The sequence below is a fragment of the Ammospiza nelsoni genome, chromosome 9 (genome assembly GCF_027579445.1).
Source record: "Ammospiza nelsoni isolate bAmmNel1 chromosome 9, bAmmNel1.pri, whole genome shotgun sequence".
Taxonomy (NCBI): Eukaryota; Metazoa; Chordata; class Aves; order Passeriformes; family Passerellidae; genus Ammospiza; species Ammospiza nelsoni.
The window spans coordinates 10,300,085-10,327,336 of NC_080641.1; the positions used below are offsets into that span (position 1 = coordinate 10,300,085).

The 27,252-nt window shown below is 39.2% G+C and overlaps 2 protein-coding genes across 5 annotated transcripts in view; both read right to left on the bottom strand.

Moving 5' to 3' along the window:
- Positions 1-27,252, bottom strand: part of RABGAP1L (RAB GTPase activating protein 1 like) — a 229,924-nt gene that overhangs the window by 151,727 nt on the left and 50,945 nt on the right. For all 4 annotated transcript variants that reach the window (XR_009418983.1, XM_059478392.1, XM_059478391.1 and 1 more), the window contains exon 13: positions 25,452-25,602. Coding sequence is in view for 3 of the 4 variants with exons in the window: in XM_059478392.1 (XP_059334375.1) it covers positions 25,452-25,602 (151 nt within the window). In the remaining variant the exon portion in view is untranslated. The remainder of the gene's footprint in view (positions 1-25,451; positions 25,603-27,252) is intronic.
- On the bottom strand, positions 1,566-25,547 carry GPR52 (G protein-coupled receptor 52). The gene is made up of 2 exons (XM_059478400.1): positions 25,452-25,547; positions 1,566-4,448 (listed from the first exon to the last, which is right to left on the bottom strand). The coding sequence occupies exon 2, from the start codon at positions 4,258-4,260 to the stop codon at positions 3,175-3,177; it is 1,086 nt and encodes a 361-aa protein (XP_059334383.1). The 5' UTR covers positions 4,261-4,448; positions 25,452-25,547; the 3' UTR covers positions 1,566-3,174.

Consider the following 27,252-nt stretch of genomic DNA (forward strand, 5'->3'; position numbering starts at 1 on the left):
AGCCATCATTGCTTAATTAAGTTTTCCTACAAGAAAATGCAGCTTTATATAATGGCAGAACAAAAATCAAAAGTGACAGATTGGGTGACTGGAATTTCTGTGACTTTTTTAATCCATTAAAATGCCCAGCCTTCTAATTCTGGAAGAGAATTTGGCACCAGCTGGAATCCTCAGACAGCATTAGTAAACAGTAATAAAATGTCCCTCAAATAAAAATTTTAAATCATGGGTTTAGAAAACACTACCATAAAATGAAACACACATACTAAATTGAAAGATTCTCGTGACTGACCAGGTCAAATCCTGTCACCTGGGAAACAGAAAGAAGAAAAGCAACTTAAATCTGCTAAGGATGTTTCATTTGACAGATTCCGGGAGACTAATAAATAATAGGGTGAAATATGACTTTACAGCAGCTGAAATTCAGAGTCCAGGGAAGCAAAATAGTGTTCCAGCACCAACAACATGAAGCCAGTGTTCAACAAACCAAAAAACTCTTAAAAAGGGGTGAAGAACCTTGGAACTTACAAGCTGGTTCCAGAGTATTGGATTTCTCTCATATTCTCTCCCTCCAAGAACAGCCTGAGGAAAAAGGCAATCTCTGGTTCCACCTGACAATTCCACACACTAAACATGATGGCAAAGAGGAACAGATTGTTGACTGTGCCCCTCAGGGTGAGGAAACTTTGAGGTGCAGCCCTTGAGGCCAAGCCCTAGCCCTGACCCACCATTTTCAGGCAATAAACCTTGAAGTAGCTGCACATCAAATGCACTTGCTGAGGTCACACAAACAGGGTTCAACAAAGGCACAACTGAGTTTGTTCAGGTGTTTGACACATCTGGAGTTACAGCATCACAGTCACAACACATCTGCTGCCCACAGCCTGGCCTCACTAAATGTCAGTTTGACTTAAAGCACCTGCTCAAACTTTCCTTGGATTCCAGGAGGTCCCACAGAAACTTGTCACCTGAAACACCAATGAAAATCAGAAGCTCTGAGTGGCCAGCTCTGGAGCACAGGTATAAAACCACTTTACTGGTAAGAAACCAGCCCTGGGAAGTGTGAGAAATAAGATATTTCGTTGCTCCTTGTCTAAGCCTTGCTTGGAAAAAACGACAAAAAAAAAGACAAAACTAAACGAATCCAAGTCATGTTTATAGGAAGAGTTGGGGTTACACAACCATACAGAGCAGCAGTGAGCCAAAAGAGCCTCCTGAAATAAACATGAACTTGGCAAAAGAAGGCAGCAATTACATTCCTGTAGACATGGAGCATTATGAGATCCATGCAAAGGACACTACTCATTTTTCCCTAATACTTGTGAGAGCTGGGTGTCAGCAACAGCTCAGCTCAAGGAACGTTTCGATAAATCTCGTTTGAAAATGTAGAATGCCAGAAACCAGAATATGAACATTTTAGACATCAAGTAAGCAGCTTTGAAATTTGGATTTGAAATAGTTCACTCAAGTCCTAACCCAAAAGGACTTTCCCAGAGAACAGCATGTAACATCAGGGAACTAACGCCAAGGCTCAGTTTGATTACATAATACTACTTTATTCCATTGATTCAGCTTTCTTACAGGTTAAAAAAAATATGTATAGGGGTTCAGAACCACCTCAACAGAACAAAGAATACAGTATTAAGGGAGCTCTAGAGTGAAACCACAAGTGTGCACACGTGGTCAGCTTTCATTACAAAAAGTAATAGGCACAATCTTTACATACGCATTTTGGTGAAAGAAGGAATAATAGTGCAGTGTTAAAAGGCACCAATAATCAATAATTGGGCCTTTTTTAAAAGCCAATAACCATCTAAGAAAATTACATTTGGTTCAAAGTTGTAATTTAAATATTGTATGGATTGGCATGCATCTGAACCCCTGGCAATTTATTACACAAACCTTATGTGTGCCCTTGCAAAATCAAAAAGATTTCATCAGTGGACCTGAAAGTCAGATCAGTACAAAAGGACATACCAAAGCTCTCAGCCTGTATTTAACACCAAACTGTTTTGTTTACCTCCTCTGAGAACACTTGTCTAACAAAGAGCTGCACAGAAGTATTTATCTTAAAGCAGGTGTAAATTTTTTGATCCTGTAGCATTGACCTACGCCATGTGCTATGAAAACATTAGGCACAGACCACAATTTATGTTTTCTCTTAAAAAAATACAGTATGTGCAAGTGGAGGTTCACACAACAGACTGACAGCTACAACAGTAAGCTCTTTAGATTTCCCAAAGAAAAGAGTCAGTTATGTTTAATTTTCTAAGCAGTGCTGCACACTGCTGTGTGCCATTATCATATCTGCATTAGGAGCACCTGTGGAACCAGTGAGGAAAAACTTCACTACACCCTAAAGGACACTACACAGACTCTGTGTGCTGATTGAAATGGGTCAAGAGAGTGAACAACTGGGAAATCATTGGACATGGGCAGCTGCAGCCAGCCAGGGAGGGCCATTGCCTCCTGCAGAAAGAATGGTTTGGAACTCAGGTAACCTCACAGGTGCTCTCAAACTCACTCACCTGCACACAATGGAATAGAGGGATGCACAGCATGGGAAGAAAGGGGAAATGAGAGGGAGAGCTTCTGAGCAAGTTGTACCACAAGGTGCCAGTTTATCCCAAAGTGTCATCATGCCCAGGGCAGGGTTTATGCACTGCAGATTTTTTGTACAACTGAAATTGTACTATATGTGAGCAAAGGTAGAGCTGATTATTACCTGCAGTATCTACTACAGTCCTCAAGTATATAATTTACTGATAGCTGCATACTGTGGTGTTGATTGCTTCCTCTTAAATACATTAAAATCTGAAGGCTACAGTATACTCTGACACAAAGACAACTTGTCTACCACGGGGAAAATGTAAGATAGTAACTAACTAATTTGTTTTATGAGGAACCTCCTCTGATGTGCTAGTTACTTCATGCCCTTTAGAAGATTTTTATTTCTGACTTTCTTCATCATCTCTCTTGACTTGTTCTCCTGACAATTTCACAGGAGTTCAGTGACCCTTCTTACAGCTACCTTTGCCTTTTCCACCAGGATCCCTTTTAAATTCACTCTTAACACCACGGCAAGCTGTTCAAATAAACATTTCTCTCTGGCAAGTTTCCAGACACCACAAATACTATCAAAACTCAGCATCTGATTACATGCACCAGTTTTCTTTAAATGGAGCAGGAATTAGCCCGTTTCCTTGGCTTAGGGTCCCGTACATCCCTGTCTTTTAAACACACACAAGATGAACATATTGTCTCTGACAGTCTCCGCAGTCCCAGCCTGAAAACGCTGTTGGAGAGGCTATAGATCACACAGTTGCAGAAACTATTGCTTATAGCAAGCCACGTAGTTAGGAAGGAGAGTGCTGGGTTCTCCAACACCCTGGAGCTCTCCAGCAGAAAGTATATGATATAAGGGAGCCAAAGCACGTAGAAGACGCTGGTTATCCGGAACAGAACCATGGCATAGCGGCGGTCGGGGCTGTGCCCAGCCTCCCCAGCAGCATCCCCCTCGTGGTTAGGGAACCGAGCTCTGCGGTCACTGATCTCTTTGGTGTGCTGCCGGCAGATTTTAAAGATGTGGAAATAGGTGAAACATATGACAAAGGCAGCAGGAGCGTAGAGTAAGCACACGATAAAGCCAGTAAAGTAGGCATTAGTTAGCCAGGAGGTAGCACACCATTCAAAAATATCTCCGTGGTAACCAGGTTTTCCCCAACCAAAAAAAGAAGGCAAGAAGATCAGGCAAGAGTATATCCAGATGAGACTGATGCAGATTCTCAAGCGACAAGGTGTGACCAGTTGGTTATAGGAGAGAGGCTTTGTTATAGCGAGATAGCGATCCACACTGATGCAAGCAAGACATGCCATAGAGACGCTTTTGAGCACAGAGATGATGTATCCAAAAACTTGACAAGTCAAGGACTCGTGGACACCTGTTGAGTAGTGGAGCAGTGACAAAGTAGGAACCAAGCAGCTGACTCCAACAAAAAGATCAGCATAGGCCATGGTCTGAATAAAGTAGCTGGTGGTGTAATGATGCAGGAGTGGAGCACAGTGGAAAACAAATATAACAGTTAAGTTACCCACAATAATTAAAAATGTTAGCAAGACAATAACGACTGTCTCAAGGATACAGATGTCAACTGCATTGTAGTGACCAAATCCAAGAGGGCAGGAGAGGTGCTCAGATATGTTCATAACACTACTGCTCATATTCAGAGTCCTCCATTCAATCCATCGGGACTGGTTCATGTTTTGTGCTTAGGGAACAGTGCAATCTGAGCCTTAGTGAGCAGGTGACCTGCTGAACAGCAGCTAAACTCTGCTTCAGCGCCTCACGGTCTCTCCTTGCAGACACTGCCAGTGCTTACATGGGAGAGGATTAGAGTCCCATGGCTGTTGATGCCTCCTCAGCATCAGTGCATCACCTCTGGCACACCCTGGCTTGAAGGAAAGAACGAAAGAAAGAAAGAGAGAAAGAAAGAAAAGAAAAACAAAAGCCAGAAAGAGAAAGGCCACTGATCAGCTCCTCTAGTGCTCTTGACCCATCTTTAGTAAACACAAGGCACTTCTAAAACAAACAGAAATAAAAACTGACAAAAGAGACACATTCATTTCCCAGGGAAGGAGGGGAGGGAAATCTCTGACTTATTTTCCTGAGAAAGTCGTTTACTTTGGAATATACTGGGGAGAGGGAAAGGAAGGGAAGGAGGAACCTCAGTACAGCTCAGGTTTCCTGGACCAGCAGTTACTGGAAATAATCTTTATGTCTTAGTTTAAATCACAGACTGACTGGAGATTAAAGGAAAAAGTTCATCCTCTATAATGCTGTCTTTTCTTGTTCAATTCAGAAGATGGTACTACATCTTATCCATGCTATTCATTGGAAAGGTAAGGAAAACATCTTTGTCAAGGTTAATTCCAATAGACTCACCACTATTTGGGTATGAATAATGAATTTTATTTAGGGGGAGACAGGTGGGGGGGATGAATGAGATTTGTCCTCTGGCTCCCAAGAAAGAAAACATACATCTCACATACAATGAGGAAGATCATGTCTATTCATTTAAAAATGAAAATAATTTAAAAATAGATTTTGGAGGCTCATGTCAATATTTACAGTTCCTTTAAACAGTTATAGTCCATTACAATTACAAATGCCAGAATCATAATTCAGTGTCGCCACAGACAAAATAAAAACACTTGAATTTAATTTCAGCAATGGTAATTTAAAAGAATCATCTTTAGAAACTCTGCCATATCTACTACAGTGGATCAGCACCCAGGAGTTCATAGGTATATCCATGATATTGCTCACCTCTGTAGCAACAACTGAATCATTTCACAAAACCCCACACAACGAGCTCAGAAACTTCCATCTGCATTCTGCTGGGAAGCTAATGAAATGCTGATTTGACTAGAAAAGCTGCCATTGTTTACTACTCCATTATTCTGTTGCTCAGCTTCATCTTCTCAGGGGTTTAAGGTTTCTATATTTATTAGATGATCTGCATAATAAATAGTTGCTTAAAAAATTGTTCTTCTATTTGCAGGACATTACCTTGTTCATTTTATTCACAGCTATGGAGAGAGAAAACATTAAAAGCATCTTCTGTGTTCAGTTTTAAGTAAATGCTTGATTAGTTCAGGAATCATTAGGCAGGTAATTAAATGTATACAATCTTGCTTTTTTGAAAGGCCCCAAAAACGTTAAAAGCATCATTAATCCTAGAGTTCCTGAGACTAGAAGATCAGCAGTGAAAATTAATGAATCCACATAAAATCATCTCCAAGGTCATTCAGCTGGCATTTGCTTTAAGTCTCTTTAAAAGTACCAGGATCTCTCTGATGTTTCTGATAGTCCTTGTCGTGTCTTCAGGACGAATTTCAGACACTAGAAAAGCCAAATGTTCAATTCTGTCGCAGCACTTTGAGAGCAAGCATTCTTTTTGGAGTTAATTTCCTGTCGTGTACTGCCACGCTGTACAGAAAGTCCTTTCAGATTTTATAACATCCCCGAATATTTCCGCCTATTCGCTCCCTTTGTCTATAAGCAACAGAGCACGTACAAAAACCACTCGTTTCTCCAATTCCCTGCTAAAGCAATAGAGAAGCTTTCTCACCTACAGGCATCCGCTATGTCCAATACTTGTCAGAGAGTCAGCGCTGGTACCGCGGTGCGGCTGGAGCGGCTGCCGCTGCCTCCCTGCTCCCCCCGTGCGATCACTGCCTGCACCTGAGCCCGCTCCTCCTCCTCCTCCTCCTCCCCGCCGCAGCCCGCCGGGCGCTGGAGCGGTGCCGGCCGCTCCCCTCCCTGCTCCCGGCACATCCAATGGCGCCGCCGCTGGCACCGGGAGCGCCACCGGGAACGGGCACCGGGAACAGGAACAGCACCGGCAGCGGGCACCGGCAGCGGCAATGGAAACGGGAACGGCACCGGGAACGGCACAGGACCCACCGAGCCCGGTACCCGCAGCTCCCGAACCGCTCCGGGTGCTTCAGGAGAAACCCAACACGTCCCTCCTAGAGAGATGTGCATACATAATCCGGACATAACCTCATAAACTACCGTCATCGCCCCACTGAAATTGTTTGCTAAAATAATACCATGTTATTCATTGGGCACTCACCTTTCAAGGACCACCTGCTGAGGTTTAGCTTGGTAAAGTATCTGCTACAGCGCCACACAAATTTTCTACTCTCCCTTGTAAGCCCCCTTTGTAACTATATCCCCAAATTAATTACTTCCAAACTTAACACATACATGTTACTCACCTCTACGAATTTTTCATACTGTACCAGTATTATCACTACCCTAATAGCTTCAACATCAGTTTAAATACAAATACTTGTAACACATCATTTTCCAATTAACTAAGCTCTCTATTCCTGCAAACAGATGCAGCTATTCCCTGATTAAGTACTCAGAACTTTTGGTTACTTTGTGCTTCCTAAAAATAAATCCAGTCACAGAAGTACAAGCATCAAAGTTCTCTTACAGACACTCCATGCATCCTCAGACACTGAAATAGCAAATTTAAATACCAAAAGACCAACCACAGAACAGCATTTTGGGCTATTGACCAGCAGAAGATGTGTCTTGGATGCTTGAACCAACCAAGTAATTGGAAACTAGTGATTTAAGTTCTTCTAGCTCCACGGCAAACCAAAGGCAAAATTTTAATAAGCTGCTCCTGAGTTAACATCTTGTATTTAGAGTATTGCCTGGAGCCAGAGTCCAAGTCTGAATTACAAGTCTGTAGCAATGTGAGGCAGCACAAACTGCAGCAGTGTAGTTTGCAGCAAGGGCATGTGATCCTTCCAAAGCCTTCTAGCAGAGGATTTAAGAAAAAATTAAACTATCTCCAATATTTCAGAATGGTAAATGGCTGTAACAACAGACTTAATGACTAAATTTAGACCCTGAGCACAGCTTTAAGCCCCGGTTATCCATACCAGAGTAGAACAATAGGGAGCAATTTTTATTCCTCCTCTTCCCACTCCTCCTGTAGGGGAGGAGGACGAGAACAGACAGCGTGCACAGGCATGGCAGTGACCAGCACTTCTCCTTAGGGCAGATCGTGCTTAGCACCAGGGATGTGAACAGCCAAAACACCTTAAAATGGACATTAGGGAGCCCCAAAGGTACACAGGGGCATGAGATAAGCAAAGGTACAGCCTGACAAAGCAGATCACAGGAACTCTGTGCTCAGTACATCCTGCTCCACACAGATTTAAGGACTGGTAACTATTTAAGCTTCCAGATGTCACAGTGACCATCGAGTCACCTTGGTGTCAGGTCTGTGTGTGCCCAGAGTGCTCAGCTCTGAGAACAAGCACTCCTGGCAGCCATATGTTTCAGGTCTGCTAGGAGAAGTCCAGGCTCTGCTGAGCTAATAACAGTAAAATCAATGGCAGCCTCTGCTGGCTGGTTCTAGACACAGGTAAAATGTGTGCTCTAAAGAAATTTTAACTGAAGGGACTAAGGGGTTCAAAAGCAGGGAAGTTTGACGTCTTTGGGAATATAAGCAGTCTTCCTTCATCTCCTTCACTTCACTTTTTCAAAAAAAACCAGTCATGCTGCCAGCTGCCAGTGGCTTTATCACCTCAGCCACTTGCTGTAAACTGCACCATGCTCACAGCAGTAAGTTGTACTGTTTTATGTATGTTTAGAGGAATATATCTAAGTGAAATATATTTAAGTGAAAATTAATCAGAAATCAGCTAGTCCTGATGAAACTATGCAGTTACAGAGGGAATTTTACAAAATATAGCAATACCAGACTGTTGTATCAGAGACAGCACGTTAAAAGCTCTACGGCAAGTTTTTTAATTTGGAGATTAGGGGCACATTTGGGCCTCTGGCAGGGTTTTAAATAAAACCTGCTTCAGGATTTTTTCTAATTTGTGTTTTAAGAAAAGGAAGTGAGGAAAAGTTCTATTGGAAGAATTGGCTTACTGTCATCAAGGCAGCATCCCACATGGTGCACGTTTCCACAGCTGGTTACATCCAGCCGGTGGACCCGAGCACTCTTTAGACCCAACAGAAGGAGCAATTCCTCACCTTCTTAATAAATTACATCAGCTACAAACAATACAAATCACCACACAAACCAGAAGGCTCACACCATCTGATCCTGCTGAAAACAGAGGGGATGTGGCAGGAGCACGAGCTTTGTATATGCAAAGCAAGGTAATGAAAGCAGGGGTGATATGTGACCCTGAAAGGAAACCAGATAAAGCTTCTCACACAGAAAAAGTCCATATGGAATGAGATTTAGAAGTTTCAAGCAAGAAAACAATCTATTAGTCATTCTGTTTGAAAAGGAATAGCAATATTTGTTTGCTAAATCCTTTGTTGTAAGGAAATAAGACTGACAGAAGCAATCCCTGCAGTGCACAAAGCACCATCTCAGTCACACCACTCATTTCTAGTTTGAAGTCTTCCCTTTTTAAATTATTGGATGGTCAGCTGGATTAAATGGACAAAAATAATTTCTGTAAAATCTCTCTGAAAGGCATTGATTAGAGCAAGGAGGCCGAGCTGAGTGAGGGATAAGGAACACAGTAGTTATTTATTTAGATGCAGACCTGAATGACGGTGTTGATATACATACCAGCTCATCAACTTCAATTTTTTCTGCCCAACTCCTTTTTTTTTTGTTATTTTACAGTATTTTTTTCTTTTACATACTTTCTCCTAAGCCTGAAGTATAAAGGTGTTTCTTCAGGTTGCTTTTTTAAAAATCTTAACTACCTCTGGCATTATTTACTTTTACATGTATCTTATGGACACCCTGGTTTTGTTTTTAATGCCTCCAGAATAATTCTATTCTATAAAGCTTGCATTTGTAGTGCAGCTTAAAAGCAGCAGAGAACAAAGGAAAAATAATTTGTTGCCTTAAAAATTGTGTGTGTGTATGTGTGCATAGATAGGGTTTTCTACATCATACTGGTGTCTGAAGTTGCTCTATGAAGTCACATTAGTGCTGTATTTAAGGCAGAAATGTGTTCTATTTGTTATTTGGAATATAAAGCCTCTTCCCCAGATCCACCCACTCCAGCTGTCTATTTAAAACCTGCTGGAGAGCTCGCGCTCACACAGAACACACGGGGACTGTGACCTCAGTGCAGGCATATGATGAGACATAACAAGTGTCTATATATTTATAAATAAACCCATTCTTTTTTCTCAAAACAAGCTTGGGCTTCTCAAACCCCTCATACCCTGTAGATACCATCTGACCCGATGTCTTGCTCCAAAGCGGGGGGACAAAGTTCTAAGTCAGGTCCAACACCAACTTTAAGCCAAGTTGTGCTGGGCTCTACATTCAGCTGAGCCACGAACCTCTCCAAGGATGGAGTTTTCACACTGAGTCCCTGTTCCAATGTCTCACTCTCCCTGTAAGTCTCACCATCAGCTCAGAACTTTTCTTGCTGTGGTTTGACTCATCCTTATCAAGACTAAACACACTTGGGCCAGTGGAAAACCCACAAGTGTCAGCAGTGAAGGAAACAGTATATTGTAGAATATGTATGAATATCTATATTCTATATATAAATATATATATTCTACATATGGAACATATATTCTGAAGGAATATATATATTCTATATGTAGAACATATATATTCATATATAGAATATAAGGCATATATTAATCTATAGAATAGATTAATATATTCATATATATCCATATTTAGAATATAAGACATTCTATATATTATATTCTACATATATATAGACTATATATATTATATATAGTCTATATATAGATTATATATTATATCTATATCTAATATATAGAGAATATATAGATGAATATATTATATAGATGAATATATTAATATATATAATATCTATATATAATATAGATATTCCTTCAGAATATACTGAAGGAAACAGTATATTGTAGAAACTTTTAAACCATTTCTCCACCTGCTAGTCCCATTTTTCAGTTTTGCTATCAGAGACAAGTTCCTTTCCTTCTCCCTCCCAACCTATGATCCTAAAGCATGCCATAAATCATTTTACACTGCTATGGCTCATGTAGCTGGTGCTGCAAGAAAGATCAAGAGACATCAGGTACAGCTGCAGCTCTGAAATGCAGATGCTCGTGTGGAGCACTCACCTCCTGGTACAGGAAAAAAGTCAGCACAGGCCTTTTCTGCAAAACTGGATTTGGTGGCAGCAGCAGAGCAGGCTCTGTAAGGTGGGGCAGAAGGAAGAGGCTGGTATAATCTGGAGTCAAGGGTGGGGGCAGTTCAGGAGAATGCAGCCTGATCCTCTGCTGCACTCATAGCCCAGTCCTTTTCCAGCACTGTTTCTAATCATGCAAATATTAGCCAGCATCAAACAAGTGTTAGGTAATTAGGATGCTGTGATGCAGAACAAGAAGAAATGGGCAAATAATTATTTTTATGTCGATCAGTGGAGAGAGATGGGCATTCACATTTGCAAGTTTATTGTGCAGTCTTTTCATGCTGTTAAGCAATAATTACATCAAATGCTTCTAAAGTTTGAAACTTTCAAATTTTTCCTAATATTATTAATGCATTTAATAAATATTATGCAAGCTTTTGGAGTAAATTGCTACAATCTCCTTTTAAACATTACTGCCTGTGATCTCATGGATTATATTTCATAGCATCACAGAATGGTTTGGGTTGGAAAGAATTTTAAAGATAATTTTGTTCCAACCCTCTCCACCATGGGCAGGGATGCCATTCAAAGATGCATACAAAGCAAATATTTTTCTGAATTTCTGAATTCTAGCTTCCCTCAAGATGATACTGATGGTCCTACAACAAATTCAATCCACTTTACAAGCTCAATCCAGATAACAAATACCACCAAACTCCTGTGCCCTGAATCGATGGAAATAGAACTCTGTGCAATAAACTATCAATCAAGAAGGGAATTTACTTCAGGGAAATGCTGTGCAGCCCACTGAATGGTGATAATTAACAGTTTTCAGGAGCCAAAGAGCATTTGCTTTCAACAACACATAAGGATGCTATTTACTGACTGACCATATACGATAAGAAGCACCAGATAAACTTAGGATGGTACAAAAAGCAAAACTTTAAACGTGTCCTCTGAGAGTTTCATGCATGTGCCACTTGAATTAAACCACCTGCTCTTCCACTAGCAGCAGCTTAAAAAAGAAAAGTGTACTGGCAAAACAATACCAACTTAATATCCTTCAATGCTCCCATCTTTCAAGGGACAATTAAAATATTAAATCACAGGACAAAGCAATTAATAGAACTGTAAATTAAGAAATGCTGAAATGTAGATAATAGTCTGCACAGTGCAGGCAGCATTGCCCTTTCCTGTAGGAGTAATTTTTCATATTTCAAAATAATACATAAGAGATTTTAGTACTGCATTCATTCAAACCTTTTAGAGAGATATTTTGACATAGCTGTACTTTTATTAATACTTTTGTCTGTGTGAAGCCAGAAATTACATTCCATAGATATTGGTATTCTAAAAGCATATTTCAAGTGGGCACCAAGAAAGTATATGTTGAAAAGGATTCCAGCTTGCCTGGCAGGAGCATAAGCTCAGTCAGTATTAGCAGTAATTCCATTTCAGCAGAGCTAGAATAAGAAACCTTAAAACTATTTAAAACAAAAATCCCAAACATTGTGATCGCCTCCTTCAATTTTTCACACACTGCAAGCCAAACAGTTTTCTTAAACTACACCATGACCTTTTAAAAGGCAAGCGATTTTGATTTAATGAGTTCAACTGATGAATAATTTATCACAGCCTTAATTAGGCAGCCAACTTGTAGGGCCCATGCAAAAGCAACTACAAAGAACATGAGGATTGAACCCACGTACACCTGTCCTTCAAAACCAAAAGTCTGGATGTTCCACTTCAGTCTAATTCTCTCTTCTTATTACTCTAAGTATTTTCTTCGAGTAGTTCTTAGTGAACTGCCAGCTCTTAGGTGACAAACTCACTCAGACAGCAAGAAGAGATTAAAATCCTCTCTCCATGGATGTGGCTGGGGTTAAACCACCATAGAGCATCCTCCCAGAACATCCAGTGTAACCCAGACAGGCTGGCTGGAAACACGTGCCTGCTCACACCAACAATTTATGCTTTACTTGATTACAGAATTGACACATTCCACCCGAAACTGTTCCTTTAATAGATTTCTTTAAAAATAGTTCTTCCTCAAGGACACAAGAGGTGGCTCAGAAAAGCACTGAACAATCAGGATCATTTAGAGGATGAAGGCACAGCTCCAGCTGTTGGTAGGGGCAGAATCAGTTCAGAACTAAAGAGCTGCTATTTGTTTTAGTGCAGGGTCTACTGGGGAGCAGGTGGTACCAACCTCAAATCCCAGTAAATCCAACTCCACTACTTCGTGAGAACAAAAAAGCTAAAAATAAAGTAAATAGTGGATTTTTAAGACTATTTTAAACTAAGTGTTACTCAGGATTACTATTCTACCACATTGTGAAGAAATAGGAAAGAGGAACATGAAAAGGATATGGCACAATAACTATTTATAACCTGAAGGGTGGCACAATTTCTTTTTATGGATTTTAAGCTCAGCTTCATTTAGACAAAATCTTCCTCCCAGCTGGAAGTGCTGAAGAGGTATCACTTCTGTTCTCCTCCAGCATGGATCTAAACACACTTGCATCAATATCCATATATGAGAAAGGACAAGGAATAGCTTCCTGCTGAGAATGATCTACAGGGAAAATGTTGCCAGTAACAGTGGAAGAACATTCCTGGGCAACTCACAGACATGGAATCCAGAAATGTTAGGAAAATGCCAATGAAAGCAAGAATTACTGACTTACTGACTTTCCCCCCTACAGCCCTGAGTTAAAAATTAGCTAATTAAAATTTATAAAGTCATCATACATCTGATAACTATTTTTCAAGATTAATGACATCTAAATACATTCAACTTCCAATAACTAGCAAATTTTGTCTTATTAGATAATGAGGACATTTATATTTATAGCCAGAAATTGGCACATGTAAAATGTTATGTGAGCTAAGAAATCATTTATTCCAGAAAAAATACCAAACCTGTTATTATCTGCCATATCTTAAAAAAACTGAAATCAAATATATACTTGATCAGAACTAGGAAAAAGTTAAATATAAATACAACATTGATATCTACAAATCCTTTTGAAAAGGACACTATCAGGAAATGGAGAAGACAAACCTATAGATTACATTCAAGGCCAACTTCTTTCACCAATATTAAATTCCCACATGAACCTCTCCCCTCTGCTCACGATTATGGCTTGAAGCTGGAAATCAATCTCTTTGTTCACATATTTTAAAGATATATTGCATCAAACTGCCACAAACATGCTGAACAAAACACTGCCTCTTACTCAGTGACTTTACAGACATTCTGTATATTGGAAAAAAGATATTAGAAATTGTCCTCTTAACAGCTAAGGTTTTCTAATAACACTAACTAAAAGAAAGAAGAATGAGGAAAAGCAATTTTTTTACAAAGAAAGGTTTTAAACAAGTAGAAATTATTTGATAAAAATCATTTGCATTCATTTTTCTGCCTAAGTTATGAAAATACTCAGTAGTCAGAAAAAATGCCATAGAAATGGAATAAGGCTAGATTTAAAAAAGCCTTATTTTTCAGCTAATGTTCTAACCCAAGTGCTCACAGGGGATGAGCTTTAACACGTTTCCTTTCCCCCCAAGAAGGTTCTTTATAAAACAAAGCAAAAAGAAAGTAAGGGAAAATGATTACATTCAAAAAGCTATATTTTATTGTTATGGCAACTGATGTGCTAAAAATAAAGAAATAAAGTTGTTATGGCAACTAGAATTTTAAAGGCAGTCAAAAGTAGAATAATCAAACATTCTGCTGGCTTAAAATGTATCATCTATGACTCAATTTACAGGAAGAGCTTCAAAGACAAACAGAAGTTGGGTTTTTTGGGGGGATTCTGCTTTAGAGATCCCAATTAGTACAATTCCAGAGAACTCTAAGGAATGCAAGGGAGCATCTCAAGGTGAGTAGAAAATTGCACATTGCAAGTTCTCACAGGAGGAAAAAACAAACACATTTTACCACTTCTCTGATGTGCAGTGACCTTACCTAGCTCCCTAAAATGTACCAGAGAAGCTGTGGCTGCCCCTGGATCCCTGGAAGTGTCCAAGGCCAGGCCAGACAGGGCTTGGAGCATCCTGGGCTGGTGGAAGCTCTCCCTGCACACCACAGCAGAGAGTGGACTGAAAATGAGATATCAAGTCCCTTTCAACCCAAACCATTCTAAGATTCCATGATAAAGGTTACTTAATGATTTTTAATTAAGTACTGGAAGTTAGGAAGTACCAAAATTGATTTGTCTGACGCAGCAGCGTTCTGTCTCTGTATGTACGGAATTCTAAAGGTGCCTATGACTACAAGATGATCATATCTTTAAATTTCTGATACATCCTTGATGGCCATTTCAGGGCTCCTAATTATACAAGCACTTTCAATCTCAGAGAAATCTTGTCCTATCCATTATTCCTCAGACTGTCAAAACTGCTACTTCTATTTAAAATTAAAAGTACTGTGTGCTCCGTGAAATATTTCAAAAGCCATACTGAGACAAGCCTTAATTAATAATAAGCAAAGTATTTAACAGATACTTCAGGAAATCATGACTAGAAACAGTAACTTGTACTGGAAATATTTGCACTTAAACCATGTAGATAGCATGTGCTAGGATCCCAGTGTAAGCTGGTATTTTAACACAGCATGTGTCTTTTATTTTGGCTTCACTGCACTGAAAATTAAGGTTGCTTCTAGGAGTACTTATATCTTTTTTTGACCCAGATGAAAAGTCTCTCACCACAATCCACAAGAGCTTCCAATGAGCAGAACTAGCATGGAAAAAATAGAGCTCAAAGGCAGGTTCTTGGCTTTCACTAAATGGAGAATAATAAGATTAATTTCTTATTGCAGCAAAAATCAGATGTACACTGGAAATTCAGATAATACACAGGGCTGTGCAACAAGGTAAACACTGAAAATTCAAGTGGATTTCTGTAGTTTTGCTTCCCCAGCCCCAGTATTAATCCTTGAGGCTGGACACACAGTTAACTCATCTCCTCTCAAGCATCATGTGAAGCTAGCATTTCTACAAATGTAAATTATGTAGGTAAATATTTTACCTAATCTGTGACCAAGTCAACAGCTTCTGCACGGGAAACTCCATGTACAATATTCACTCTACATACATTTGAAGGAGTCAGGATAAATCTTAGACATGGGGATATAAAGACTTTAAATCCAAGGTACAGAAATGTGGCTCTGCCTGGGCTAAAGGAGCCTGGCTGCCTGTTTCCAAGGCTTGTTGCTGACTCAACCAGACACTGCAGACAGTCCTGAAAAGACAACCAGCTACTGCTGCTCTGAGCTTTCTATGAAATTAACTTCCTCATTGTGTAATGGCCTAAACTTAATCAAGTGCATGGCTGCCTGAAATTCATGGTTTTGAGTTCAAAATAAATGAGCAGACATCCAAATATTACTCCTTGATGGCCAGCTGTGTAAATCCACTGCTGGCATTCAGCATCAGCATTCTTCTTGTATCAGGGGCAGCCATTCTGCACTGAACACATATACATGCATGTGCAAAAGCATCACCAAAGAATACTCATTCTAGCATTTTTGGGTGTATTTTATCCCTAATGTGTGTTTATATATTTTCAAATGTATATTAAAGAAGAACTGGAGAGTCTTTACCGAAAGGAAAAGGAAATCTAGACAAGTGACAACAAAGTCTAAAAGAACTTTCTGGAATCACGTTTACAAACTCATGAAAGAAAGGGGGCATGGATCCAAAAGGCAGCTCAAATTCCTCTGCCATACAGGCACCAAAAAGTGTAATTAGACTGCAATGTTACTGTAATTAACCTGCCTAAGGCTGCCTTACCCATCCATCCTGCCCAGCCCCAGTTCTTGCTCCCATTTCACCCTGACACCACACCTGAACAGTGATCTGCTCTGAGAGCAATGGGGGGGAGAAAGAAATTGTTTAAATAAAACTCCACAATTACTGTGACTAGCCCTGCAAATGCTAGATAAGGGTATAAAAACGAGACGGAACATGCAGTATAGGAAACTTCTTTTGGCAAGCACGCTGTCTGAAACTGCAATCCCCATTAATGACTATTTACTTTTAATGCAGGCTGTATCTTGTACTACAGAGTCAGAAAAAAAGTTGTATTTTGAAACTGGATTACTTTGAAGACAAACCACCCATCTGAAGACAGCTTTGTCATATGCAGGATATGATTAAAATATGTGACGCTCCATATCATCAGCATTTGGTTGTCAGTTTAAAAAGCCACTGATGAAAATCCTCAGCAAGAAAAAAAAATCCTAGCTGCCAAAATATTTGTCTGTGTCCACAAAAACCTACATAATAGATTGTTAGAGTATATGCAATAGCAGACTGCAAACAATCTCCTTCTGGTTACTTTACCTCAGCAGCTGCAAATTTGCTTGCTGACAGGGGATATGACTCTTCATTTATATGACCACATTTATCACTGCAAAGGGAAAAAAATTCCTTAATGGATACAGACTGTAAAGAAGATCTACAGGTTTCTAATCTCTTTTGAAGTGATTACTGTAAAATCTACCTTAATACTAGATCAGGCTCTTAGAAGAATATCCTACAGAACACATAAGTAACCCTGTCATTTGGGGTTTTATCATGAAGAAGTCATACATCAAAGTTCAGAATTCACTCCTATATCAAATTCCAGTTTGGATTTAGGAGATGTGTTCATCACTTCTGTACACTTCAATATTCTACACATGCAGCTCAAACCTTGCTGGGTTTGTTACTGTTCTAGTTGTTCTGAACTGTTGTCCACAGCTATGGTAAAACAAGCTTTATTAAAGTCTCGACCACCAGTATTGGTGTTAAAGGCATTTTAAGATACTTTAAACACCAAATGTTTGGATTCTTAGTGCAAAAATTCTTTAATTTTTATAGCATCAAATATTAACATACTGAAATCAGCAACTAATAGTCAGGAAAAGGTGGTTTGCTCTCTCCAATAAAGGTATTTAAGATTTCTAAAGCTCCAGCTCTGGAGTGCTGCAGCCTCCTGAATGCCAGTTATGCAATCTTTATTTGAAAACAGAGACTTGTTAGGAAGAAGTGGATTGGAAAGAGGAATACCAAGAGCAAGTCGATTGCCTCAAACACAATTATCCCTCAGCAATCCCAGCTCTGGCAGTGGACACAGACATTAACTTTTCCTCCAGGTAAGCAGTGCCCTGTGCCAACATGGAAGATCATACCCACAGAATTTCATAAAGCAACACACCCTGCAGGGGACTTCTAAAACAATCCAGTTTTACTCAAATATTGAAAACCATGGTTTAAAATGTCTCTACTACAGCTGCTCTTTCAGCATTAGCATCATTACTGCTAGAGGGAAACAACACTGACTAACAAACCAACGTTCAAACTCAACTGGGATATCTATTTATGTTTTATCCAGGAAGGAATAGCACGGATTTTCAAACCAGCACGGAGGTGCCAAGTCCTAGCAGCTCTTACCACACTGTGAGCGAACAGCAAGGCACTGACACATCCCAATTCCATCCTACTTAAAAACCACTTGTTATCTGCATCAATATTCATATCCTGAGCTTATGACACTAGCTGGTGCAATATCAATTCTTCCAGTAACAATCATTTGAACTTATTCAGGCCATAATACTGATACTCCTTTGGTTTTATCCCTGTTTGAAATGATGGGCAACTCAGCTCCCTTGGTTTGCAGATAATGGATCACAAATTCACACAGACAAAAGAGAACAGGCTCCAACAGGGCACATGCAAATCTCATTTCTACTCCACCCTTCAGAACAAATGTGTCAATTGAAGATACTTTAAGGGCAGAGAGGTCATACATCACCTCAAGAGCCAGGAATTGTATTCTGTTATTTTAATGTTCTTATATGTGGTTATGTACGGAAAACAAGCTGCAGAAAAAATGCAGCAGAATATTTTATCATTTTATGCAGGCCATGAAAATAAAATACTACTGTGATATTTTCCACCTCAAGTACCATACAGAAACATTAAAATTTAGATTACATAAAAATAAAAATTACTAATTGATGCTCCTCCTTTATTTCCTGAAGGGATTTGTCACTAAACTGATTAATTCATTTGAAGATGAAGATTTAGCATAAGATTTTCCCTTTTGTGCACACAAAATTGAAAGACTTTTTCCAGATGAGTGCTAAATGAATCAAAACTTAGCAAATTAAATTCACCTTAGGGACATTTTATTCCTGAGTTTGTAAGAGAAACATTAACATTTGCTGTGGAACTAGGTATCCTGGTACATTTATCATAAACTAAACCTTTTATCTGAAGTCTGAATTTAAATGAAGCTATTTAAAGAATTAAAATTGTATCAACTTCTACTCTTCAGAGACAATAATTTTTCACTGATTTCTAGTAAGTATTTTCAGTTCCTATATACTTTATTGTCCCACAGTGTTGCAGCACCACTAAAATAATTCAAAGTAGGTGACTGTAACTGTCAGCACCAACAGATCAGCTTACACCAAAAATGAAGCTTCCTATCACTCCAACCAGCAGGAGCTGATTTGTCTCTACAAACCACATTACATTACAAAAATATCAAGACTCTACTTGCCATGAAATGAATTACCTCAATTTAAGAGACGAGTTGAGTAACAGTCATCCTATCCTTATCTTTTGAGAAAAGGTGGGAAAAGTAAAACCTCAGAAACTGCCTATATATACAGAATTTCAAAGAAACAGGAAACTCAGAAAAAGTCATCAGTTCCACCACAATTATTCTGCTCAATGCCCAAGTGCCTCATTCAAAAGGCAAAGTAACAAGTATTAGCTTTTTCTCTTTTCAATCAACTGAAAAAAATTCACATTTTTATTACAAAGATCATTGATCCTTATGTAATAGGATCTTTTACAGCTGTTTAGCATACTGCTATGCCATCCTTGATATTTATTTCCTTTAAAAGTCAAGGGAGACAACTCCTAATTGGTAAGGAGACAAAATAAATATACGAAACCAAAATAAATCTATTCCTTGCTAGGGAGGCCTAAACTCCCCCATTTTCAATCAGGACAAACAGATGCAGCATTCTGAACACAAATATTTCCTACAAAAATACTCTAATGTTTCAGTCCATTAACCAGCCTGCTGTGGCAGCTGGTGAACAGTCATCTTTTTAATTAGACACCCTTACTGATTAATTAGTCTCAGAACACTGAGCAGTGCAACCCTGCACGATGCCACTGGGACAAAAAAATATTCCTCTTCCCCTCCTTAGTGCTAACTTCACATCCTTTGGAATGGCTGCAAATAACAAGCTGGATTCATTTTCTACTCCCACTAAAATAGCTTTCCTGTGTAAGGAATTCTCTCAATTCCCAGGTAAACTGTTTCACACAAATTGTATTTGCTTCACACAAATAAAATAAATTTAAAAACGAAATGAACAAAACCACACAGACCTGGCATCAAGGCACCAGTTTCAAAGTCAACTGCATTTAATCTTCTTTGGATAGACAGAGTGACTCACCTGTGATCTCCTCATTTTCCTTTTCCTAACCAGGCAAACTAGCAATCAAAATTAAAAAGCTAAGTAAATACTGAGTGTGAAACAAAGAAGTGAATACCTTTTAGTGTTTGAGCAGTTTGGATAAATTCAAAATTTAAAAAATAAATATACTTCTGCATTAGGTTTACTTGAAAGTTGATCTTCAGTGCTTGAAGCTCAGTCTGAAGAGAGATGCTCCAAGAAACAAATAATTAGATTCAATTCAATACATGGAAGATTGTGTTTAAACTTCAACAACAGGTTTTGCTATTTTCTTCTATGCTATTTCTAACTCTTAATTTAGGACAAGACACAATTCCAGAAACCTGCAAGCTTAACTTCTGAGTTCTTTTCTTTTGCTTTAAAAAAAGAGGATTTGTCCTGTAGGAATAAGCAATAACAATGCTGGTCCAAACTGAACAGATAAACTATATATATACATATATTCATTCTAAATTGATTCATTTCATCCAGCCCCAAATCCAATCCATTTGCTCCACCTTCTGCAGCAATGGAAAATACTTTCCTATAATTACTCACCATTGCATGAGAATTAAATTGCTGGAGTAGTGATCCCCCTGATTAGTGCCATAAATTACTGAGATTTGTTATTTTCATGCCTCTCAGAGATTGGAAGAATTCTTAGGATTTTCACTCATATGTGGAGTGCCTTGAAATGTTATTGCTCCAGAGACAAGCCACCAAAAAATACAGTCAGCAGAAAAAGCTGGGTTTTGGCCAAGTCTTCTGAAGCCTGACCCTTTAATTAGTTATTATCTCTAACTGTCCCAGGCACATGCTCATATTGCCAAAGGAAATTATGACAATAAGCAAATAATCCTATTTTTGGTTCTCTTACAAGTCATTTAGAAGGACAACCATTCAATCTTTCTTTAAGAACTTCAACTCAATGTCACCACCCTGTTCAAAACAAGGCATTCTCATTCCTACACAAACTTTCATTGTGTTGAGTAATACAACACTACCAACCTCTGCTGTATCTGAAGCTCATTTTTCTGATCTTACTTAAAAATAATAATAATAATAATAATAATAATAAACTTAAAACAAGTTCTGCTTCCTTAAACCACAGCAGTAGCTGCATTTAAAATAAATCTATATATGCTGTTAGATGAACGGACAGTTCATTTCTTAAGGGAATTTCTATTGCAAACTGGAAGTCTTTTATGAATAAATCATAAAGTTTAGAACCAGAAATGCTACCTTAAAACAGTCCACCCAAAAGTTTTCAAACTACAGAACAGCCTCCTGTTCCTGTTCTCATTTTACTTACACTACTACACTCAGCTCTGACAGGAAATAAGTCTCACCCTAGAAATTCAGCACTGAGAATTCTTACAAGAATGAAACCACTTCAAACAGAGAAGCAAAACTCTGATAATAAGCAGAGTAAGAGACAATAAATAAAACATCTGTCCCCATACAGAGGCAACAAGTATTTTAGGCTACGTTGCTGCATCACTGCCATCATGTGACAGCAAATTTCTGCTCAGGCACACAGTGACAGTGCCTGACACCTGCTCTGACAAGAACACACTGGGGCAAGGGGAGCACCATCCTTGATTCCTGCAGCAGACAATGACCACTCACTCCAGTCCTAAACAGGCTACACTGGGGCTTGGCAGTCACCAGTTTATCAGAGCTCTGAATACACCTCATCATGGAAAAATTCATTCCAGTCTCTGGAGAGGAACCAGTGAAGATGAAATAATGCCAAGAAGGCAGGAGAAAACACTCTGTCAATGAATTGACCTCAGCTCGTGCACATTTTTCTATATGCTTTAACAAACAGATCAGACATGATTTTACAAAAGCTCTTTAAGTACAGTATTACCTCTTCATTATAACAAGCAGATTTTTCTCACTCTGATTTTATTTTCCTTGCAATAATTACATAAATAAAAATAGACATTTATCCCTACTGATGTGTATGTGACTTCTCCCTTCCTGTCAGGTGCCACGTGCAGCACTGTGAAGAGCCCGTGGCAAGGGAAGTAAGGCAGAGTTTGATTGTCATACAGAACACATTTACATATATGTCAGAAATGAAACAGCTGCCAAATCACAACTCCCACTCTCTAAAATTGTATGCAAGGCCTATTATTGTGCTCCAGTCAAAATTCCTGAGCAGCTCATGGTAATCATCAAGCTGGAACTCAGCAGGAGACCTAAGAGAGTGCTTGTCAGTACTTGTGAGAGCACAAGGATTTCTTTCTCCCTTCCCTCCTGGAACTCCAAACTCATCTAGAGATGGAAAATGAATGCTCTGATCTAGGGAAGAGGGAACACAGCTCACCAGATCATTCCTGACAGACTCCTGGATTAGAAGACATGGAGGCCTTTTGGAGAAAATAAGTGCAGCATTGACTTTTCTAAATGAGACATTTTATTTTGCTTTCAGTGTTGAATTGAGACTCTAAAACAAGCCCCAAATTACCCTCCCCCACAGAACACACTGCACTAAGCACTCCTGTAGCTGAGAAACTCTGCAGCAGGTTCCAGAGCTTTGAATACAGATGGATAAACACAGGATAAATGCACAGCCAGATTTCTTAGGTGATGGGACTGATAGCTGGCCAATCTAACACAGCACTGTTGCACAAGACTGGAACAGATCACCTAATGTGTCTACACCCTGGTCTCTAAACTAAATTTAAATGCTGAGACTCTGCTGTCACTGAGAGTATCACAAGGCACAAATTTTGGCGTGCCAACAACACAACTCCCACTAGTGAGCACAGTTTCACCAGAAGTTAATCAGTAACAATGCACAAAAATCAGAGGTTTTACCAGATTTCGCTCTGTCCCCAGAAGAGGCAACCATACATCACATTTTCAGTACTAATAATTCTATGTATTGAGTTCATCTTTCAAGCTGTGACCGATTCATGGCAGAGATTTTTCTACTGGTCTCTAGTGCCCTGTTCCTCATAATTATCAATTTAACACAGGGGTGCAGGTCAGGCTGGAATAGCAGGGAAGGACTGGAGTGCTCGGAGAGCAGGCTCAGAGGAAGGATCTGATACCATGGGACAGAACCTCACTCAGGGACTGGGCAGCAATGGGGAGCTGTTTGAGGAGAGAGAGGTTCTGGGGATTGTGAGGTGTCAGTAGGCAATGGTGCAAGTTCACAGATGTTTGCAGCACCTCCTTCTTCTGGTATTGAGCCCACTTCACTCCCAGGACTGCAAGTGCAGAGAATCACCAGCTCTCCCCACTCCCCTAGGAGTGGCTCAGGAACAGATATGTTCAAGGAATACACTGCTGAAATAATCAAGGCACCCACAAACACATCCAGCTTCCAGAAGAGAAACATCAAGCAGAATGACCAAAATACAAGCAGACAAGGAATTTGTACAAACATATACATAAACTGAAAGAATCAAGATGAAAACGATGGATTTGATAGGAAGATTAAATAATTGTGGAAAAAATAAAGTTTGTGTTGTTGGTACATTTGCATAACAAAAATGCAGATAAAAGAAATCAGTTCTGCTTTTTCATAGAGGAGAAGCAAGTGAACAGTCATTAATATCCAAATAATTCTGAAGTTTAACATTATTAAATTATTATTAGGTTATTATTGACAGACATACAACCAAGATTTTAGTAGCATCTACTACTAAAAGATATATACTACTCCTCTCTCTCCTTAATTCACATTACTGACACACCAAAATGAAACTGAAAAGTTCTGTTCACAGACATAAATATCAGATAATAGTTCATTAAAAAAAAAATAAAATCAGCTGACATTTTTTTCTGGAGCATCCCATGTTAACTCATTCCAAAGATGGGCCCTAGCTTTGGTATGACACAGACTCTCTCCTGTTCATTTCTTTCATGAGTCTTTTACTGCCAAATGATGTGATTGCCAGCAGTTTAGACATATAGACTACAGAAGAAGTTTTGTCACTTCAGAAGGAAAATTATTCACTTTAGAAAAAAAATTCTGTTTGCATAAATGCTTCCGTTCAGCAGAGGATTTAAATTTTTCATCAGTAACACTGCAATATTTTGTATTAAATACTGTATGAAATATCATCTTCCAAAATACTCATCACTGCAATATCTCAGTAGTGAAAAGGCCAAGTGTTACAAGGTATTTTTAAGGCACAAGGCCCCAACATCAAGATAAACCTTGCATTTTAGAAGTTTTCCATTCCCTCCTCCACCCTGAAACAAACGCCTCTCCCACTTTTGGAAAGCAGGAACAAATAATGGAGGTGGCTTTGATGCACCATACAGCTGACAGATGTCCTGTGAATGGTTTCTAAGGAAAATATAACACAGCTACAACCTCAAAATGAAAAATTTACACTAGCAAAACATTCTTCCTTCTTGGTAAAGAAAAAAGTAGCCACCAGGACAGCTCTCACACTGGGGATGCTTCTAAACTTCACAAGCATAATTAATTATGTCAAATTAAGAGGATAAGTAGCAAAACAATATGAAAACATTAGGAAAGGAAAGTTTGAGTAACAACATCTACCCCAGAATTTCTGTGTGGACAGATAATTCATAAGCCAGGTACCAAACCCAGCACTTGCTGTGAGCAGCACACGAAATGATCCCCATCCACTTCTGTCATTAAAAGTGTATTGGAGACTGCTGCACTTCCCAGAGCTGGAACAGCCCTGCAGGGGCAGAGCCTCAGAACCCCAACACTGAGATTATCTCTGACACTGCACAGAGCTCCTCCCTTGTGCCAGAGCTAACAGCTCCACAGACTCCTCAGAATGCACACTGACTGCACTGATGGAACTGATTCCCAAAAGCATTATCCTCTCTGCTCACCCATACAGCAAGGAGACTGGTTTTCTTCTAGGTCCAAATTCTTTTAACATTCTTTTTTAAAATAAACAACAGAAAAAAGAAATACTCAATTTTGTGCCATTTTGTTTGAGTTTAAGAATTGAAACCCCTAAAACGAAGACAAACATAAAACAAACTTTTGAAAAAACAAAGTGATGGATGTCAGTTTATTAAAAAACCCACAAGGAAACACCTGAACAAGGTGATGTTCTTGTCACCAACACAGGAAGAGAACAGAAAGCTAAATGTCAAGCATTACTACAGATATAGGTCAGCAATTTCTATTGCTAATAACATGCAGCAGGTACCCACGGCAGGAGGTAAAGTCACATAATCATAATTTCAGTTGCTTAAAACAAGTCAAACTGTTTCATTCTTCTGCCGCCCTGCCACTGACTAAGATTGCTGCCCAGCAGAACTCATCTCCACCAAAGGAGAGTGAATAAAAGAAGGAAAGAACAAATAATAAGTCCCATACCATGGTGATGAGCAACCTGTATTTGTCCAGCATTGCCTGGTTGTCATGGCATCCTGCCAGCAGCTGCCAGATCTCTGCCCTCAGTGCTTCTGGAACACCACTCTTCACCAGAGTGGACAGCCCATTTGGTCTCACAACAAGGTTATTGTGCCTGAAACAAAGATAATCATTTACCTGTTATACTTCAACTACAGGAGTCAAAATAAAGGTTAAAAACATTAAAAATCTTTATTCACTAAAGCAGAGTCAGCAATTGGCAACACAAAATTTTCTTCCACTGGTTACAGCAGTTAGTGTTTGTCAGATGGAAAGCAAAAACTCTGCAAGGATTTACAGTAAGAACCAGTGGCAAAATGTAGTGATATCTAAATTCTCTAGGTGTGGAGACATCAGGGAAAATTAGGAATAAGCAGGTGCAGAAATTGAAATAAGCTGGCTAATAAAGAACAACTTGAATTGAAAGAGAAAAATATGCCATCTGTGCAGACAATCCAATTTAAATATTTGTTCAACATATGCATTTAGCTCAGGTTCAGAAAAATAAATTAAAAATAACTTAAGCTGTACAGAAAAACAAATTTTGGAAAACAAAAGACAATTTAACAGTAGCATTATGAAGACTGAGGTTCTAGTTCCATGCTTTATGCCAAAGATTGCTCCAAGTGCCACAAACATGAACACTTGCACACACATTTGTACAATCCTACTACCTCAATACTACCTCAAATAAATCTGCCTGTTGGTCTCCTGTTGGTCTGAGCTGGTCCTTTACTATCTGGTTGTACACATACACACAAAACAAGAAATGCAGGAATACAAAAGTAACTGCACATGCACAATATTTCAGAATTTTCCGTCATAGATGTTGCAAAGCTCTTTTGGAGATACCAGTATTTGCTGATTTAGATATAAACCCTCTTAGACTCATGACAATTTTCAGAGCAATGCAGCAGAAGGCTGCCCAAACTGATTTTTGGCTCTCTCTGCTGTAGGAAGTGCTGTGCTCTCTAAGTGCTTTGACCACTGTGGTGTTTCCCAGCTCTCTTGGAAGCAGAGTAGTGAGAGTGGCTGTTTAGCCAAATGCCAGCAAGCCATGATTAATTAAATCACCTGCAATTTGAGCCTGGATTTGCAGTGAATGTTTAGAGTACTCAACCTATGAAACAGATCATTAGGACATGAACAGGTTATCACTGCTGTTTAAATAAAAAAGATACTCTAACCTATTTCATTTTCCTATGCTTTGGCGATGATATCCCTATATTTCTAAATGGCCTGAAAACTAAAAAAAGTATGTGATTATATAACACCCTTATTCTTTAAGAAAACAATAATTATTTTTATTTTTAAATGCGCAGTGCAGCACAAGTAATTTCATCCTTATCTTCATCCCTCAGATACCCAAATAAAAACTAGTTCCTTTTATTTTTTTCAGTCCATTTTGTAGTCAGTCACATTAGCTCAACAGTCTTCTGATGGGAAGGAGCTAGAAAGAAAGCCAATATTCACAGAAATATTAAAAGCACTAAACACTTAAAGGACTTGCACTCATTCAGAGGAGGCCACAGAGATGTTCCAATGGCTGGAACCTCTCTGCTATGGACACAGGTTGGGACAGCTTGGGGTGTTCAGCCTGGAGAAGCAAAGGGCTGCAGGGAGACCTTATCACAGCCTTTCAGTACCTTAAAGGAGCTTATGAAAAGGAGGGAAAGAACGTTTGTAGGGACAGACAGTGACAGGAGAAGGGGGAACGGTGTTAAACTGACAGAGAGGCTGGGTTACATGGGTATTGGGGAGAAAA